Source organism: Anguilla rostrata, chromosome 5 (assembly GCF_018555375.3).
Source record: "Anguilla rostrata isolate EN2019 chromosome 5, ASM1855537v3, whole genome shotgun sequence".
In the NCBI taxonomy this organism is placed as follows: domain Eukaryota; kingdom Metazoa; phylum Chordata; class Actinopteri; order Anguilliformes; family Anguillidae; genus Anguilla; species Anguilla rostrata.
In genome coordinates, this window is record NC_057937.1 from 54,986,835 (window position 1) to 55,007,299 (window position 20,465).

The following is a 20,465-nucleotide window of genomic DNA, read 5'->3' on the forward strand; positions in this document are numbered from 1 at the left end:
ACGTAAAAATATATCCGCTGAGGAAGACACCTAAAAATGAATGAGTTTAATGTGTGAAGCTTTTTGGGTAAATAAATAATGAGCAATAATGAAGAGCTCCTCATGGAACAGTCGTGTGGAGTGTCCGCGTGTCCCTCTGGGCTTGAAAAGTCATAGAAAGTTTAGAAGGCAACGTAAATGCAGAGGTTACTGTGAGGTCCAATGCAAAGATCACAGTGACTAATACATGAAATCCTGAGTGTATGTGTGTGTACGCATGCGTGTGTGTGTGTGTGCATGTACATGCGTGTGTGTGCACACATGCGTGTGTCTGTGTGTGTGTGCACACACACCGTGTGTGTGTGTGTGTGTGAACGTACGTGTGTGTGTGTGTGTGTGTATGTGTGTGTGTGTGTGAGACTCTATTACACTAAAAGGTCCCATTCTGCAGAGTCTGCTGTGACTAAATGGCAGTGGGGTGAATCTAAACGCCCTCTTTAACCTCCCATCAGCCACTCTGCTGATCCAGCCTTGGCTGAGGGATGGAGGGAAATGGCCTCGTGCTCCCATGTGAAAATGAACGATGGAGCCATTTCCACGGCGACGGAATGATCCGTATGCCCCGCGCGCCTGCCGATCTGGGTTTGCCATCGAAGGGGCTGGGAAGTGGTGCCGCAGTTAAAAATACTGCATTAAAGAAGCGTGTTCCCGGCAGTAATGCGCCCTCTCACTGTAATGCACCATGCTGAACATGTTTTATGTTTTTGGGTGGCAACATTTAAGCGTTCAGTAACGCAGCTGAGTAATCTTGTATTAATGGTGTTAATAGTCGGTTGGGTAATTGACCACTAGGGCTAGCAGTGCCCCCTTTTTTTCAGCCTTCCCAGTTCACAGAGATTGAAGATTTGTTCTCTCTCGGATCTAACATTAGGGTCTGCTGGTTATCTGTGTGTAGGGCCATCTCACACCTCCTCTACATACACCCACAGTTAATGCGTGTAAGCGTGGCTCTGTGTGTGTGTGTGTGTGTATGTGTGTGTGTGTGTGTGCGTGTTTGTGTTCAGGAAAGCTGTAGTATAAGCACAGCACTGATGTTATGCCAGTGCTCTATACTGTTATGGGGTTGTGGTTGGTATAGATTCCTCTAGAAGGTCTGTTTTTAATATTTAATATGAAGGGATTATTTTTATTTTCTTTGTGTGTGTGTGTGTGTGTGTGTGGGTATGTGTGTGCCTGTGTATGTGTGTGTGGATGCCTGTGTCTGTGTGTGTGTGTGTGTGTGTGTGATGCAAAGTGACCGTGTTTGTATTGATGCCAGACTGTAGCCTTGCAGTTAGGCTGATGTCTTTATTGTATATTGCATTAGCATTTTCATTCCATTCTGCCATCCTGTCTTGTCCCTGTTGTTTTTAATTTGAAACATATTCAGTCAGACGAACAACAGCCAGTCTTTGGGGGGTCATTGATATGGACCTCTTTTTTTCTTTTTCTCCTTTTTTTTTTGTTTTGTCCTGCGAGACGAACGACAGTTTTGTCAAAATGTCCCAGTAAGCCACAGGTTTTTATTTATTTAGGGCGTTTTTACACCTGTAGTTTGCTTGCTTTGTTCCCTAGGGTTTCGACGGCCATAAAACAAGAACGTTCTTGCGCCCCAAAGTGCTCCGAAGAAATGTGGAATTGTATGGCCTAGGGATGGCTGTGGCTCGAAATGAGCGAGGTGTTTACACCAGTGGCCGGCTCTGGCTCAGAATCTGGGACTAATTTGTTGCCATGTTAGCCTACATTTACCCCTTTTGGTTTGGTTTCTTTTGACACAGCAATATTTCAATAAGTGGAACAAAATTTGGCAACAAACAACATGTGCAAGCCAAATGTTCCCTCATTTGTCAGAATTTTACATGGGAATTCATGGCTGTCTTACCTTATCTGTACCAACATGTCATGGCAGACTGGTTGTCTACACAGTTGTTTGGAGCTTGAGTGTAAACAAAACGGTAAACAAGCTTTGCAGTGCTGTAAGAATTTTGGCAAAATGCAGTAATGTACAATATTTATATTACATGCAATGCATTAATGGTACTTCCATATTGCCTCTCTTGATAGAAGCTTGGCCAACGAAACATTCATCACCATATTTGGTTGATTTTTAGATACCATCAAACAAGGATTAATGACTTATAATTCCAGAATCCAGATATGCCCGATTTCCAAACGGTACACCAAGTCAAATTCTTGTACTGTAACTGTACTAACTATGCCGTGCCAACCTGCCAACTCTTTCCAATCAATTGTATTTCACATGGGCTCATTCTGAAAGGTCGCTGTTGATGAGTTAAACAAATTTGTCTATTATTTGCTTAATTACTTTGTTTATTGTTGCCCTGAATGTTCATGTTGTGGTCATTTTCACCTATTTTAATTTCCTAAATTGCAACCGGGGAAATCAGATGTTCTGTTCATAAATACGCTTGTTGAACGAGTCCAGTTTTGCATATTCTCCTGAAATTGCATCAGCTGCCACGATTATTTTAATTTTTATCCGTTCGCGTGTCCGCCTCCCCTCCGGACCCATTGAGGTGGGTTACCTGGGAGTTCCTGTGCTGCCGCAGCAGCCAAATCGTACACCCTACCCCAGCGTCCCTCCGCTACGCTACGCTGCTGTCCGGTAAAGTGGGTCAACTAGCAGAAAAAAACTGCCTTATCTCAGAGGGAGCGAAAAGCAGCGTGAACCGGGTTTCATTCCGCCGCGCGTACCGCGTGTCTATCACGCACAGGCACCCCGCCTTCATGAATTACGGAAACGGCGGAGGACGGCACAGCTGCCTCTGTGGGTACGGCAGCTCCCCTGCCACCGTTCGGCTGCCCCTCTCTCTGAAGTCCCGTCCAGTGGTGAGGACACGCGCGTGTGCGTTAGGAACACACGGCCCACTCGCTGTCGACGTCGTCGATGTGGACCAGGGAGCGGTATTTCATTACGCACATACAGTACGCCCAAATTGAAATGACGAAAATAATGAAGCGACGGTAATTGTTTCGTTATTCTGATTTTCGCAGCGGTGACATCCGACGCTCCCTAAAATCGTGAAAACGGATGAGGTCCTTTTTTTTTTCCGGCGTGGCACGTTTGAGAAATTTATACGGTCGAGGAATTCGACACGCGGTGATGGGTTTGGCTCTGGTTCCCTTGTCACCAAAAACAATTAACGGACGTTGCAGGTGGCGAGATGGCGATGGCAGATGTCAGGTGAATTCTCCCCACGCCTTTTGGAAGAAAAAGCTATTTTCTTCGCAATTAGTGGATTTGCTCTCTTAATAGGATCTATTAATTGCCGAAGCGAACTGCGGGGGGAAGGAGGAGGCTGTGTCCTTCATGTGTATTATGACAGTAAATCTACCGCATGGGAGAACTCGGAATGCGCGGAAGCATGTCTTTCCGATGTTCCGAGAATGTTGCATCACGGGGACTCTGGGAAATTGCGAGAGATGAGGATTAATTGACGCGTGCGTGTCAGGTGACCGGACCCCATCCTCTGCAGTGGAGAATTTAGCGCACGGTCGTCAGGGCGTCCATTTCTCTGTCCTCTCGGGTCGAAGCCTGTGGAGGTAAAATGCAGGATCTTCTCCAGTGTCTTCTCGCTTCCAGGCACTCTGAAATAGGCTTTGTCCTTCTGTTCAAAGGAGATTGAAAAGGAAAGAGAGAGAAAAGTCCAGATCGATCTGGAGGGTTGGCGGGTCTTAGACCGCTTGGTCCAGTAGGGACGGGGTCCAGCGTGTCCAGTAGGAAGCGCTCCCCTTGTACGCATCGTTTGCTGTGTGTCTCTGTGGCGTCGATGGACCCCGCAGAGGCGTAAACAGCATCTGCCTCGTTCTCCCAAACCCCTCATCGCTGGCCTGGGGCGCCAGGCAACCACAGTCATTCCGTCCTCGGCAACAGATTTGATTTCCCCAGTTGCATAAGCAGCCGATGGCCGTATCCCAGCGGAGGGTCAGTGATGCGGCAACGGTGGGGGCGGGGGCGATGGGGGCGTGGGGGGGGTGGAGGAGGGGCGGGGGGGTGGTGACAGGGCGCTGACGGGGATAGGCTTAACCAGATTAGCCCTGGCGTTCGGCGCCGGCCCTGACAGCCAGAGCGGGATCAGAGTCCGCAAATCCAGACAGAGCGAGGCTCTCCGTCGCCTCTCCCCGAACCTGCTAAAGCCCCAGAGGCCTCCCCCTTAATCCGCTCCCCTACGAGAGCGCCCCCCCCCCCCCCCCCATGCAACAGGAAGAACGCCCTCAATACCACCGTTTCTGACTGAACTGAGACTCCATCCAAAAAGACACTTTTTTTTTTTTACAATAACAAATCATTAAAAAAACAATATGTAGCCCGTCCCACATTTTGGGACGGGCTCCATATTGATTTCAATAACCCTGAATCTGTGGTCATGGAGTTATAGGAAACAGTGTTTGGTTGGCAGATGATATTTTAAAATTAGCCTTGATAAGCATGTTGGAAAAATAAATTATGGCAAATTCAGCAGTATAGCCCTTGCTGTCTTTTATTAATCCTGATTATTTTTTTATGATTCATATTGCCTGTATTCAAGGTGCGCGGCATAAAGAGACTACTTTTTAGCAGCTATGACCAGATTCATATCATATCATACCCCACCTGTGCTCGTTTTGCGAAGGACTGAGTAATGGGTGTAGGTGTGTGCCTGTGTGTGCAGCCTGTCTCCCATTTATCCTGCTATATTATTGGCTTGCTTAGCAGGCGGCCTCACCCACAGCCACTTTACATAACGTGCATTTTTACATTTCATCCGTTTGCCGCCGCCGCACAGCTGCCGAGGCGGCGCGGTCTAAGGGCCTGGCGCTGCGGTGAGCCGCGCGGGGGGTTCAACCTGCGGCCAGCTGCTTAGCCCCACCCCCCCCCCCCCGGAGCGGTGCCCGTACCTCCCTAAATTAACGGCGATTGAAGAGAAACAAAAGAGCCGGGAGAGATGGGAGGGACTGCGGGGGGGCTGTCTCCGTGTCACGAGCGCCCCGCTCGTCCTCGAAGGGCGGGGCCGAGGGGAACGCTGCTGAGGGCAGCGTTCCGCACGAGGGAGAGAAGGCGTTTCCCGATTCTCCCGACCCACCCCACCCCCCCGATCTTGCCCCCTTTCATGCCCGCGGGTGGTGCAATGCGTATCTTGGGTTCCTTCTCCCCATTTCTTTTCTCGGCAGAAAATTCTAGAATGTCTCAGAGAGAAGCGAGGCGCACTGTGCCATAAAGAGGTTCGGCTTAAACCAGTTTGATTGGGTGTCAGCTTTTGGGCGTGGCCTATTACGGACACCTCCCCCTGTAGGCCTCTATTAAATGTGAGGAGTCCGTACGTAGGGAGAACGCCTCCTTAATAATCACACGATCAGAAAATGCAGTCAGTGTTCCGGGCCCGATTCCACACGACAAATAATAAACTACGCAGTTTATATATACTGTAGTTACATAAACAGAATAACTGTCTGTGGAAGCGGACTTCTTTTCTGAACAGTTTATTTTGATCCGTAGGCACACGGGCCTCCCGGATCGCACAGCACACCCAATCAGCTCTCCTTCTCAGCCGAGCCGCGGCGGTGCCAGAGGCTCGGGCGTACTGTGGTCACCATGGCGCACATGACAGGCGGCGGCAGGCACTGTCTCGCCCAGCCCCCATTGACCCCCCCCCCCCCCATTAGCTTTTCCATGGCGATGGAGTCAGTTCTCATCCAGGACCCCATACAGGAAAGGTAATCACGAGTAATTTCCTCCTGCCCCCTGAGCTGCCCGCACCCCCAGCCCCCCGTCCCCCCACCCCAGGGAAGATTCCAGCACTTTATTTTTCCCCAGCCTCAGCGTTTATGCTGCCTAATTGCGGGAGACACTGAAGCTCCTTCACTCTCCCTCCTGCTCTTTTCTGAAGAGGCTCGTTCAGGGGAAACGTCACCCACTGCACAGGGGCTTCCACTGATCTTTAACGCTTTCAGGAGTTTCAGCTGCTGGAGCATGTGAACACATACACATACACACACACACACATACACACACGAGCACACGCACACACTCACATACACACACTCACATACACACACGAGCACACACATACACACACGAGCACACGCACACACACAACTACACACACGAGCACACGCACACACACAACCACACACACACGAGCACACACACACACACATACACATACACAAGAGCACACACACACTCACATACACACACACAGGCACACATACATGCACACACAGACACACACACACACACACGCAAGCACTTGTCCACACGCACACGTACACGTACACGCACATGCACACGCCCACGCACATGCACATGCACACGCCCACGCACATGCACATGCCCACACACACACATGCACACACACGCACACACTCACTCCAAGCTAGACGAGTCTGATTAATCTAGAAGTATCCATGGTAAAATAATAAAATACCAGTACAAAAATTCAAAAATAAAATATTCTTACTGAAAATGCAGGAATGAACAAGCATTAAATCTGAAGCACATTCTGAGGTGTTAAAATGAACCGCATTTGACTGCTTCCCATTCTGTGCAGAATTTGGGGTTGAAATTATTTTTTCATAATTGCATATATGAGACTCTAATGAGCTCAGAAATAGAAATCCTCATCATCATCAGAGGCTGTTTGTCTCGCTGAGAGACAATTGGCAAATGCCGTGCCTTCAACACGTAGGAAAAAAAACAGCCCTACAATGGATTTAATCTGCAACTCTGTCCTTCTCTGTGATATTTTAGTAGCTGAGCCAGAAACCGGCAAAAAAAATAAAATAAAAACCCACACGGCCCTATTCCAGCGTGACCCATATATTCCTGCACTCGATAAGGCTCCGCCCCCCTTCTCTTCCACTTCCTGCTCCTCTGTCTTGCCGGCGCGTGCCTTTTTGGCTCCAAAAGGAATGAAAGCAACCGAATTTCCCCCCTGCTCTATTTCAGCGGGCACCTTGCTCCTGAATAGTCAGCCTTGTCTCATTTTTTTTTCTAATTTGTAGGATGTCCATTTTGTACACTTTGTTGGAGGCTATAATTACCTGATACATGGAAATGTGTAACGTAGCTTCTAAAACATATGATACAGCCATTAGGCAAGGCATGAGCCCTGGCCCAGACTGCTGGTCCCTCTTCGCTGTATTGTCATTCTGTATAATGCAGTACAGGTACGGCGCTGCTGGTCTGTGGCCTGTGGGCTTTGAGTCCCTGGTGGTGAATGTAGTTGTGCCCTGTCAGATTTGCCTGAATCCAGCATTGTAAATGGGTCATCTCTATGTGTGAAGCGTGAAAGGCTGTAGTTTTTAGCACTGTCCATCCGGCTTGGATAGGAGGTTCAGCACGATTTGGATGATTTAAAAAAGTATATGTGCGTGTGTATGTGTGTGTGTGGTGTGTTTGTATGTATGTATTTGTTTTTCTATATGTAAATGTATTTCTTTGTATCTACATCTGTGAGTGTGTTTTTTCATGTGGATTTGTATCTGTATGTGTATGTGATTGTATTTATGTATGCAATTGTGTGTGTATTTATCTACGTATGTGTATGTCTATCTGTGTGTCTATCTGTATGTGTGTATGTGTCTGTGCGTGTGCTCTCTCTCACTCTGTTAGTGGTTGCCCGGGAGATGCTGTGTGCCGCGCTGGCCGTCCCGGTCCGCAGCTGTCGCCTGCACTCCGGGGTGACCTTCAGCCGCTGAGTTCGGCTCACGCTCAATCGATTTGGGAGGGTGACTGATGGCGGGCGGGCGGGCGGCCCGAGCGGGCGCGGGGAGTGGCGGTCTCGGTCTCGGCCCCTTCGCCAGCCAACGGGGTCATATGAGCCCAGCTGAAGAGAGTGACTCAAACAGGTTAACTCTCTGAGCCTGAGTGAACCCCACACACTAACACCTCAATCTGAGCAGCCTCGCTCAGTGGAGCAGTGTCATTACTGGGGCTTCGAGAGAGGAGAGGTGCACCAGGAATCTTCAGCAAGCATTACTTTCTGTGCATGTATATGTCTATGTGTGTGTGTGTGTGTATGCATGTGTGTGTTTGTGTGTCTGTCTGTGTGTGTGCCCGTGGGTGTGTTTGCGTGCTTGTGTGCTTGTGTGCTTGTGAATGAGTACGTACTGTATGGGTGTGTGTGTGTGCCCCTGTGTACACTTGTATGTCTGCGAATGAGTATGTTAATGTATGCGTGAATTGGCATGTGAGAGAGTGGGTGCATTGCGTGTGAGAGGAGAGTGCTTGTGTCTGAATGTGCACACGCGTGCTTGTGCGCTTGTGACTATATCAGCTGTGTCAGCAAAGGTGTTCTCCAGTCCAGCTTTCGTGTTTCTCTCCTGTGCCTGACTTAACGAAGAGTGGAACTCATCTGTTAGTGTCCCCGCCTGTCACTCAAGTGTCACGACGCATCGAACGTCCTCCGCTCACCGCGAGAGGAGCCATCTCATAAATTTCCCATCGGCCACCGGGCCGTGTACTGTAGCGGGCCAGGCAGGAAGGAGGGCCGGCGAAGACTTCGTGTTGCGTTAAGTTCGGCTGAGAGGCTCCGGCTCCGGTCCCGTCGTCTGACACGAGCGCTCAATGAGGCCGGCGGACAGGGATGCGGATGGGACCTGACACGCGCTCGATACGTCAGGAAGCCGGGGCCGCGTCGTCCGCTCAAGCGTCCCGACGACAGCTCTTCGCCGGCGAAGTAGCGGCACGGTCGGCCCTGCGCTCGCCTAGCTGCGGAGCGGTTGCCCCTGAGAGAAACCACGGCGACGGTCAAAGAGTTTTCTGGCGGGCGTCAAGGTCTTAAAGGCGTCCTTGTTTAATGGGAGATTGTTCCGGAAGCGTGCGATTGTATCGCACTTGTTGGGCTTTAGGCCTAATGGGCTGAACAGACACAGAAGGCCACTGCTTCAGCTGACTGCTAGAGGTCTGGAATGATGGCTGTGTGTGTGTATGTGCGTGTGTGTGTGTGTGAGCACACATATTTCTCACACTCATACAAATTTATTGGACTGAAATATACAGGCCAGCCCTGCATTCTTAAAAAATCTTTGAATGTCAAACTGCAGTTTACTTCCACCTGTAGCAGGTACTACTACTGGTCCACCTTCATTATGTCAATGTATACTGCTTGAGCTGCCCTCTTTCATGTTCTAAATGTATTGTGTCTAAATTTGAGCTAAGTAAATGCGGATAAGGCTTAGTAAATATGCTCTGGATTCTCCTCGCATTCTCGCATCATTCAGTACTATGGGCCAGATCTAGTCTCAGTGCAGTCAGGTGACTGAAAGTGGGGCAGGAGAGGTGCAGGTGGCCTTAAAGCAGCACTGACTAACTCTAAATTACCCAGGCGCAGCGTTGGGGGGGTGGGGGGGGCCTGCTTCTGAGGTTTGGATTAATGCCCGCGCTCCGAGTCTGGCCGAGATGCGGGTTACATCAGAGGAGCAGATTGTGAGGAGCGTGGATGAAGGCCTCGCCATCGCTTACACATGAGGGTCATTTCCGCTCTGTCCGTCTTCATCTGTGCAGGCCTTACGGACCGGGCTGCTCCGGGGGGGGTTTGGGGGGGTGGGGGTTCCCTCTCCCACATCATTCCTCCTCTTTTCCCCTGCCGACTTCTATGGATGTCACAGCTGCCCTCTCTCTCCTACTGCTGAATGTAATGACTTTCATCACACCGATATAGGGGGACAAAACACCATCTCAATTCTCTGTCACACTTGACGATGACCCCCCTCCCCCCACCTCAAACCCTCCTGCCCTGCAACCCTTGCCTTTTGCACATAGGAAATTACAGCTTTGTCCCAGCATGCCACATCTCTGCACCCCCCCCCCACACCAACAGCCTCAGGGACTCAGTGTGACTGCTCACGAGAATACTGTCACTTTTTAATGTGCGCAACAAACCGCTAACAAAATGCTGCCAGTGTTTCTCAGGGTGGGTTTCACTTGCAGGAAGTGAGTTTTCCAAAAAAAAACCTGTGGAAAGGTAATGCAATTAGAAACCCATCACTGTGTGTGTGCGTGAGTGTGCGCGTACATGTGTGGGTGTGTGTTTATGTGTGGGTGTGTGTGAGTGCGTGCATGCATGCATCCATGCGTGTGTGCGTACACGTGCATGTGGGCGTGTGTGCCTATGGATGGAATGAAGTTTGATTGGAACTGCAGGAGTTGTTCCCTGACAAGGATTCACATCAGACAGCAATATCAGCACAGTTGTATTAATTTGGATACATCTGTATCTGTAAACCCAAAGTTTCAACCCAAAATACATCTTGAAACTTTCAACAAATTGGTTATTTCTTAGACCTCCCCATTCATGCACAGGTTCTCCTCGGCAAACGGATGACTGAAAAGTAAAACTGCGGGCAGTCAGGACAGGAAGTTGGGACATAGTTGTGCTTCTCTCCTGTCAGATGAGGCTCATCTAAAAAGCGGCGGGTGAAGCAGCGTTTGTGCGCCTCTGAGTCGTGCCGTACGCCCACGATGACAAGAGAACATTCCGGAGACAAAATCTGTGCTTCAACACAGGAGGAGGAGGAGGAGGAGGAGGAAGAAATACAACAGTTGGCAGTTTCACACCTCCTGATCTCTGTCACAGGACTCGAGCGCTGACCATCGCTCTGTGCTCGTCTGGTCTGGTCTGGCCTTGCCAGTCGGATATTGTCCAGGCCGAGAGTGCAATGGTGCCAACAGTGCATGGAACCATAGCACGTGGGACTGCTCTTTCCTCTACTCCTTTTTTTTCTCTCTCTCTCTCTCTCTCTCTCTCTCTCTGGGCATTCGTCCTCCACTATCATCCCTCCATCCCCACTGTTTAGTAATAACTTCTCATATATTCGTTATGCACTTCAAGGCCATCACTCCTCTGCAATCACTCCTCACTGAGGCTGCTGGTGTTAAGGCACTGTTCTAGTTAGTTCTGGGCACTCAAGACAGTGTGAGATACTGTCTAGACTGTAGGTAATCAGTACTGTGTACAATTACAGTTAGGAATTTAGTTAGGAAAACGGCGAGCATTGTTGGGCTGAATGGCCTGTCCTTGTCTTTATGTTACTGTATGTTATGTTTTGTTATCTTATGTTATGGCATGTATGGGACACATGGTTCAGTACTGAATCCAGACTGTACCAGTGCCAACTGGTTGCCACCCCCACTGGGCCCCCTCTAGCATGGCCCAGGGAAGGGTGAAGGGGATTATATCATCTCATCGCTCTTTAGCGACCCCTTCTGGTTGATCGGGTCATCCTCTGACTCATGTCCACGCGAGCCTGATTTGTGAACTGCGGTGTGATAAGACAATACAGTCACAAAAATAACTCATCATGGATATCATTAGCAAGTCTTCCTCATAGGACTCATAAATCTCATATTATCAGTAATAATTAATATAAATCTCCTTCAGGTCAGATATAATTTTGCTCCACAGTATTCTCTAATACTCTTAACACTTGCTCCACAGTGTTTACTCTACACACTGCACCCCTCACCACTCCTCAGAACTAAATGCTCCTCAGAGCTAAATACCCCACTCCTTTGTGTGAGTGTGTACTGCTCGCTCCCTGCTGGACAGCGGGATGAACAGTCTCCTAGCCTGTGAGCGTTAGCGGTTAGCGTAAATTGTACAGGAGTTCACGGGAGGCAGGTCCGTGTGTGTCACCACGGATCATTGGGCGCTCGGGAGACAGGTGGGGAAAATTAGTCCTGACAGCCATTTCTGCGACATTAGCCCGATGCTACTGCATAGCCAATCGCATTTAATGCGGCTGTTAGCTTTGCCACGTGGACATTTTATGTAGCCCTCGCATTAAGGAGGAGCCAACACTGTCTGTAAATGTTAATCAGTGCTTTCTGTCGTTAATCTGATGTTCGTTGTTCCACTGGAGATTCTTACCACGACACATCCTTGCAGTACCCAGTAAGACTTCAGGCTCCACATATAATGCAATATGACTTTCAGAGAGCAACGATGCATTCTCACGTAAACCACATTTCACTTGTCTGTTTGCACTAATGGGAGTCGGTGATCTTGGAGCAGGGCATCAAATGAGTTGTAGTTTCAGTGCTGGCTTATATACTTCAGTATGTTATACGATATAGTAAGCCAATATGTTCACAAACTGAGCCTCATTGAACATATCTGAATGACTGTAAAAGTGTAGCTGTATTAGTTATATAGTCTGTATTAGCTGTATAGTCTTTGCTGTATTACTTGAATAAGCAAGGATGTTTTTCTGTTTGGTATTTTTTGTCTGGGCTACAGGAACGATCCACTACGTTTAGTTTGAGTTTGCTGCCAAGTTCTCGCTAGAACTCACGCGTGCAATTCGGCGGTTGCGTGGCCGAGCACGCGGTTCATCCGCCTCGTCTCCGCTCGTGATTAGCCGGCTAGCCTGCAAGCGACATCTCCTCTCATAGGTGGCTGTTCACGGCGCCTGGGCAGATGCAAACTGGGACAGGTACGAGATAAGTGCATGAGCTCTGTCGACGAGGCGACCTTCTGCGCCAGCTGCGCTCTCAGCAGTGAGCTGCGCATTCATAATGTTCTGAACATGTAATCATACGTTGCCTATGGACAGGCTGTGCGTGACGTTGGAGTCTAAAGGCCTTGACACAAGCCGAGTTCAGATGACAAGATGGACGGCTCTGAATATATGCCCTGTGTGCCCGTGGGTCAGGCCCAAAAGTGTCACCCATTCTTTCTACCTGCAGAGTTTTGGTCTCCTGTCTCCAAAGACCCTTTTACTGCTTATCCAGTCATAAAACAGGACAGGATACCCTGAGAATCATTTGAATTTTGTTTTTGTTTTGTTTGAACAGGACGTAAACACTAGTTGAACAGGTATCAACGGGTATAAACTTTAACTACCCAAAAAAATAGGATGAGTTAATTATTTAAAGATATCAATAGGAATATACTACCAGTAGCATCAGTATTTTATAAAAATTAAAGACAATTTATCTGTAAACTATACCCTTAAACTGATTCCATCTCAATTCAAAAGTCATCAGTGCCAGTTCTCCCCTTTGAGAGTGGCTGCATATTTGTGGAACAGTGTGAAATGTGGACAAAGCTGGACCTACAGTAAGCATTTGTCTCAGCTATACTGTACTGGCCTGAGAGCAAAAATAAATAAATAAAAAAATCACTCACTGCCTTCTGGAGTGTTAATTTTGTTCTCCCTGTGCAGACTTAGAGCAAAATCTCAGAAGGACTGTCAGTGCATTCCGCCCTGGCTCCTTCCACACTGTAAGTAATGATAATTAGTCCCTAAGAATCGCCGTTCTTGAGCGAATCTCCTGTTCGGGGCCACTGGGTCCATGAGTTCAGGCCTGATATATTACATCGGTTGGGGATTATTTTTAACATGACTGTATGATCAAGGAAAGGCAGAGCATTTAATGCTTCATTTTCTCTCAAATTAGAGAGAAAGCAGACTGATATCCACAGGGACTGTATGTGTGAATTACTGAGAAATGACCTCCATATGCTATTATCTGTACCATACTTACATACATACACGCATACGCACACACACACGCAACAACATACGACAATACATACATACATACACATACCACAACACACACCATACGTACATACATACATAACATACATACGACACTCATCACACGCATCGTACATACATACATCGCATACCAACACTACACTCAATCACAGTAAATACATACATACATACACTCATACACACACATACTGTACATACATACATACACTCATACACACACATTCAGTACATATTTACATACATACATGCGTACGCACACATGCACACACACACAGTACATAGATACATACAGACATACCGTCTGAAAAATGAAGAAAACAAACTGAACAAAAGAAAGGGCCCGTTAACAGCATGTGGAAGCGTCGCAGAAGGAAAGAGTAATACTAGGAAGTGGGAAGGTGTCGTGCGGGGGGGAATTCTAAATGTGGGCTATAATTATAAAATCTGTGGCACAGAACTGGAATGTATCCAGTGGGATACGGTTGTGTTCCTTGTTCGTAAGTTTTGGCTGAGGGTAAGGAGCTTTACTTAGCTGCGCCGCACTGCGCCGTTCCCAGGGAATTCTGGGAAGAAAAAAAGGGAAGGAAAGTGAATGATGAGGAAGGAGATATATGAGTGATAGAAGAAGGGAGGTTGAAAGGAATGATGTGATATCAGAGAGAGGAGGAGAGAGGGTGAAAGAAGTAAGGGTAAGATAGGGAAACTAAGACAGTCTGATAAAGAAGCAGAGAGAGAACTGGATAAGAGATAGCAGCATTCAGAGAGACAGGGAAAGACAGCTTTAGATAGGAGAAAGAAACAGATGGTGGAAAGAGAAGGGGAGCGACAGAGAAGACGTGAGTGATATTAGAAGAGAGGGATTGAGAGATGGAGGGAGAGATTAAGTGAGCTGGCGACAAAGCGGGATATCAGCATCACATTGCATTCTCCTTCTCGGGTGCCGGTGTCACAGTGAGGATGGCGCCCCCTGCAGGAAGGAGCACGCTCCAACAGCTGCAGTCTGCAGCCCCAACCAAAGTCCTCCTTTCACAAGGGTGCCAAGGCCCCTGAAGCTGGATCTGAGTCAGACCTGCATTGTCCAATCAGATACCAGCTGGAGAGGCTTCTAGTGTTCTGTCACTTTCCGTTGTTGCATTCCACGCCGCTGCTAGCAGAGGTAGAAAGTTCAGGAATCAGAAAGTAAAAATCCTGCCTTGTGTTTCCTCTACCCATGAGCTCAGCCAACTGATTTCACTTATTAGTTTTTCCTCCTGACTGAAGAATTGTGCTGATTAGCAAATCCAGGTGATTGGAACAAAATACTGGGGAGGAATTTTAGTTTCTGAACCTGGATTTTCCACCTCTGACTGCTAGTTACGTGTAATGCCCTGTTAAAGGTATATGTTTAAATACTAGATTGCGTTCTAAGGGGCGTGTTGCACTAACTTAAGTCCTAGGTATGGGACCTTGATGTCACAGGTTTGAATCCCAGTTAGCTTAGTATAAGAATGGTAAATGGTAAACGGACTGCATTTATATAGCACTTTTATCCAAAGCGCTTTACAATTGATGCCTCTCATTCGCCCATTCACACACACACACACTAATGGCTGCCATGCAAGGTACCAGTCAACTCATTGGGAGCAATTAGGGGTTAGTTGTCTTGCTCAGGGACACTTCAACACACCCAGGGCAGGGGATCGAACCTGCAACCCCCCGACTGCCAGTCAACCGCTCTTACCTCCTGAGCTATGTCGCCCCAATAAGAAGTCTATCACGTTGGTTGCTCTTGTGAAAAGTAGAAATAAGAGAGCAGGGTGTTTGTCTATTTAGTCAGCCTTTTCATCACCATTATCATCAACATTAGAGCAAACCTCCTTTTAAATTCTAAATGTTTTTTTTTCTTTTCCAACTTGTATCTCCTGATGACCGAGCAATTATGAACTCTAAATTATTCATATTAGATTGTACGCACTTGGCGGAATCACGCACACCATTATCACGGCATTGCTCCCTTCTGACCGCGGATCCAGAACAACTTGCTGCTCTCTGATTAGCACTGTGCAGTTCCAACCAAACGTCACAGTCGTGCAGTCAGAAGGAAATGCTGGTGCTTTTGCAAAGAGTGAGCAGGTGAGATGCCATGTCTCTGATTAAGACAGAGATGTGCTATTATTTTTATGCTTCAACAAACTGTGTAGAAACCCCAGAGAACGCCAGATAAAACCCTACATCTGTTTCCTGCAGAAACAACACAGGCTCAGAAGTTAAAAGCAAGTCCAACAGCTCCAACCCCTTTTCTGGATCTCTCCAATCAGCTGTTACTTGATTGCTCCTGTCAACCAGGGGGACCAACAGGGTCGCAGTATTCTTTGTATTGGCATGGCAGAATTATGGGCTTTAGAGAGAGTGGTTTTAGGAGGAATGAGAGAGTGAGCTAATTGTTGTTTAACACAACTTTTTTTGAGTTGTGTTAAACAGCCCTTTTTGGTGATTCTCCGTGTGTGATTTTTACTTTTACTCCCAGACCAGGATTTGCCATGGCTGTGCTGTGTCTTTTTTTCTACAGGCTTTTATGGGCTTCAAATGGGCAAATGACCAGGGCTGGCTCCGCACTTAATACCCACATGTCCCCTGACATTGGGTACAAGGCGGTCGGCCCTGGCACGATCATGCCTTGGCACAATGTGTTCAGGCATGTTGGTGGGAGTGTGACCGTTATGGCTGAGGTCTAAGTGTGTCAGCCACACAGGGATAATTGCGGGGGGAAGTCCGTAAATTAAGCTAATTAACGCGCTCTCTAACATGGTCGTTAGCATGCTTTGTCTTGCCCCTTTTGCCACCTCTAACAATGCTTGTTCGCTATTAATGAGTTTCTTCAGCGAGGAATTGCGTTAATTAATAGCTCAAAACAAAAAGACAAACAAAAAAACAAAAAACAAGTTAATGTAGACACATCGCAATTAAAAGTTGTGTCTGCGCATAATTCCGGTAGGACCAGCGAATTTGTGCTGAGCTATGCACCGCGTCCGCCGGTCCGCGGTCCGCGATGCCGTTTGAGCGCTGCTTAATTTGACAGCCCACACAAGCGATGTCTTGTTGCCGTTAACATGTTGGCACCTCAGCAGCCGTTTGCGTTCCCCCGAGCAAAGCTGTGAAATTTGGGTCTGCTCGGAATCCACTTACGCCTGCTTCATTTCAAGTAACTGCCACGTGGGCTCCGCGTTAATGTCGGCTTTTCATACCGTCAGTTAGGCTAATGTTTGGCTTCATTGCAGGTATTTTTTAGTTTTGCTATCTTGCTGCCATTCTCTTGGCTAGCTTTTTATTTTCAGTTGAATGGCACCTGTGTGATCAGTTACAAATGTTCTGTACTGATGTTTACTATATCATGTAAAAATTCCATTTATATAAAATGATCATTATGTACACTCACCGGCCACTTCATTTGGTAGGCTATTTGCTAGTACCGGGTGTGGTCTTCTGCTGCTGTAGCCCATCTGCTTCAAGGTTCGACGTGTTGTGCGTTCAGATGTGCTCTTCTGCATACCTCGGTTGTAACGAGTGGTTATTTGAGTTACTGTTGCCTTTCTATCCGCTCGAACCAGTCTGTCCGTTCTCCTCTGAGCTGCCATCAACAAGGCATTTTCGCCCAGAGAACTGCCGCTCACTGGAAATTTTCACTTTTTCGGACCATTCTCTGTAAACCCTAGAGATTGTTGTGCGTTTGAAAATCCCAGCAGTTTCTGAAATACTCAAACCAGCCCTTCTGGCACCAACAACCATGCTACGTTCAAAGTCACTTAAATCACCTTTCTTCCCCATTCTGATGCTTGGTTTGAACTTCAGCAGATCGTCTTGACCGTGTCTACATGCCTAAATGCATTGAGTTGTTGCCACGTGATTGGCTGATTAGATATTTGCGTTAACGAGCAGTTGAACAGGTGTACCTAATGTAGTGGCCGGTGAGTGTATATGTGTGTGTGTGTGTGTGTGAGAGAGAGGGAGAGAGAGAGAGAGAGAGAGAGAGAGTGAGTGTCTGCTGTGTGTGAGGGTATGCTCATGCCTGTGATATAGTAGTGTTTTGAATGATCATATAGACCACATTAATGGATATATTTGAGAGCCTACATTGTTCATAATTATTTCACAGCTTTATCCAGCAGCGGCCAACTTATCAACTTTATACAGTTTGGTATTTTCAGAAGCATTTTGGGTTCGTAAAATCTGTCAAATAAAAACAAAAAAAGAAAAACCTTTTGCACAAATAGTTTTGTCAGAGATTTCAGCCTGCAAACATAAGAAAATCAGGACCTCTGCGAATCTGTCGCAAAGCCCTGCATAACAAGAGTCCAGTGGAAAAGTATGACAGAAAAAAAGGGAAGGAAATGCTATAATGCCAATTTATTAAAAATTGCTTCCTGTTGCACGCGTCCTGTTGAGACGTAATATTCAGCTGGGATTAAAAGATTAACGGCAATTACAGTCAATCTGAATATTTTAAGAGTTCCATTGTGTCAAGAATTCTTTGGCGGCGGACGGCCAGCGGACATGATTAGCATTTAAAACCGTATTTTCCTCATAAATAAATTGATTAGATTTCTGTGTGCCGTTTATCTCCGGTATAAACGGGCTGGGATGGCCAAACGGATGACTGTGTGTAAAAGGCGTCGGTGGTGGCCCGTTCTGTCTGTGGCCTGGCTGTGCTGCGGCGGCGGCGTCTTGTTTCTCGTCCGTGGCGAGAGGGCCCGGCTTGGCCCGGCAGTGCTGAGGACTCAAAGTCTCATGTCTGCTTTCAGCGCTAGCGTTATGAAAATGTTCCTCCCTGGCAAATTAAAAATTGAACGCGGGGCGCGATTAAATATTCAGCATCGCGGTCGGGAGACCAGGGTGCCGCGTGGAGTATCCTGCCGGAGCACAGCGTGTGATACTGTGTGTGTGTGTGTGTGTGTGTGTGTGTGTGCGTGTGTGTGTTTCTATGCATGTGTGCGTGTGTGTGCATGTATATGAGAGTGTGTGTGTGTGTGTGTGTGTGTGTATGAGAGCGTGTGTGTGTGTGTATGAGAGTGTGTGTGTGCGTGCATGTGTGCGTGTGTCTTAGTGTGTTTGTATGTGTGTGTATGTCTGTGTGTTTGTATAAGGGTGTGTTTATGTGTGTGTGTGTGTTTGTGTGTTTCCATGTGTGCGTGTGCATGTGATGAATGAGAAGTCCACACAGCAGACTGTCTACAACAACAGGCAACAGGACTGTGCAAAAGGGAGACCTGTAGAGACCCCATTTATGTGCTGCATAAAGATGCACAAATGAACCTTAGCCGCACAAACATCGTTAATTTGCGGTCTGAAGGGAAATGACAATGACCAGCGCTGCCCCTAGCCTGTAAAGGGGCCCTAAGCAGGATTTGATTCCCCCCCCCCCCCCCCCCCCCCCCCCCCACAAACCCAACATTATAAATTATACATTTCAGAATAATTAGGGCCGCAGGGGCTCTGGGCAGCCACTTATGCCACTTGCTGGGTCAGGCTGGCTCTGGCAGTGACAAAGGTGGTTTGGTTATATTATGTTTTTTTTTTATTCCAGTTCACCCAGGCAGTTGTAGAATTGCTGTTAAAGATTTGTGCACATGTACATGTCTCCAGTTCTGAATGGTGATGCTTTGGCTTTCTCTCTCTCCCCCGACCCCTCTTCCTCTGCCTCCATATCTCCCTCTGCTTTCTTCCTACTCCCTCTTTCTTCTCCTTTCTCTATCCCTATGCTACACTCTCTCCCTCTGTCATATTCTCTCTTTCTCCCTCCATTTTCACCTTTCTCTCTCTCTTACCTTCCTTTCTACTTCATGTTTCTTCTCACTCTTTTACTCTCCCTCTCCTTTCTCTATTCCCATCTTCCTCCTACCTCTTTCTTTACCTCTTCTCTATATCCTAAATTCCCTTAACTTCTGCTCCTTTTCTCCCTCCTTCCTCCCATTCCATATCTTATCTACTTCCCTCACTTTTGAATTCCTCTCTCTTGTTTTCATTGTGCGTTCATTCCTTCTCTCTTCCTCTTCCCCTCCCTCCCTGTCCTGGTCCCTCTCTCCCTCCCTCCCTGTACCATTCCACTCTCCTTCCCTCCCTGTCCCGGCTCCTCTCCCCCCTCCTGTTTTTTCGGTGGTCCCGTGTGGATTAGGAGTGAGCTCCAACCAGAGCGGCCTGTCCCATGAGTACCCGGACTGCAGAGAGGGGGGCGGCGAGGCCAGCCTGCTGGTGTCCCCGCTGGTGGTGGCGGGCATCGTCATCGGCCTGGTGCTCTTCCTCTCCTGCGTCACCATCATCGTGGGCAGCCTGCGCAAAGATGGCCGCCTGCGGAACCCCCACCTGCGCGCCAGCTACGGTGAGCCGCGGTCTCCGCGGTAACGCCCACGCGCCGCCACTCACCGCCAGCTCAGATTAGCCACCGTATGGCGGACGCCGACAGTTAGGAATGTGCTGAGCGCTCTGTACATGTTAGCCGGGTCACGTTAAAAATGTTTTTAATGCACCTTGCCCTTGTTCTGAACTTCATAAGATGGCTTTTACACTAATCAATCTTAACTCAATCGTAGGTAATTGTACAGTGGACATAAAAGGTTACCTTTTCTGAAATAGCCAGTTTTTGTGATTGTAAAGCCTGAAATCCATATAAATCATGTCAGACCTTTCTGCACCTTTAATGCTGACCAACCAACAAAGTTCAAGTGAAAAACAAATAGATCATCGTTTGGGAAAATGATTGGAAATAAATGACCTACAATACCCTGGTTGCATTAGTTTGCATACGGATCAAATAATACTTTTGCCTTTATTACAAAAACTGGTCATTTCAATAAGGGTGTGTAGACTTTTTATATCCACTGTATGTTTTAATGTGACTGTTTCATGTCTTTACACTTCCAATATTGTCTTCTGTGTTATGGCATATACAGCATGTATTTATGCAT

At 47.6% G+C, this 20,465-nt stretch overlaps 1 protein-coding gene across 2 annotated transcripts in view; it reads left to right on the forward strand.

The window, feature by feature from the left end:
• bean1 (brain expressed, associated with NEDD4, 1) overlaps nucleotides 1-20,465 on the forward strand; it is a 47,447-nt gene that overhangs the window by 8,896 nt on the left and 18,086 nt on the right. For both annotated transcript variants that reach the window (XM_064337230.1, XM_064337231.1), the window contains exon 4: nucleotides 19,676-19,879. In XM_064337230.1, coding sequence (XP_064193300.1) covers nucleotides 19,676-19,879 — 204 coding nt within the window. The remainder of the gene's footprint in view (nucleotides 1-19,675; nucleotides 19,880-20,465) is intronic.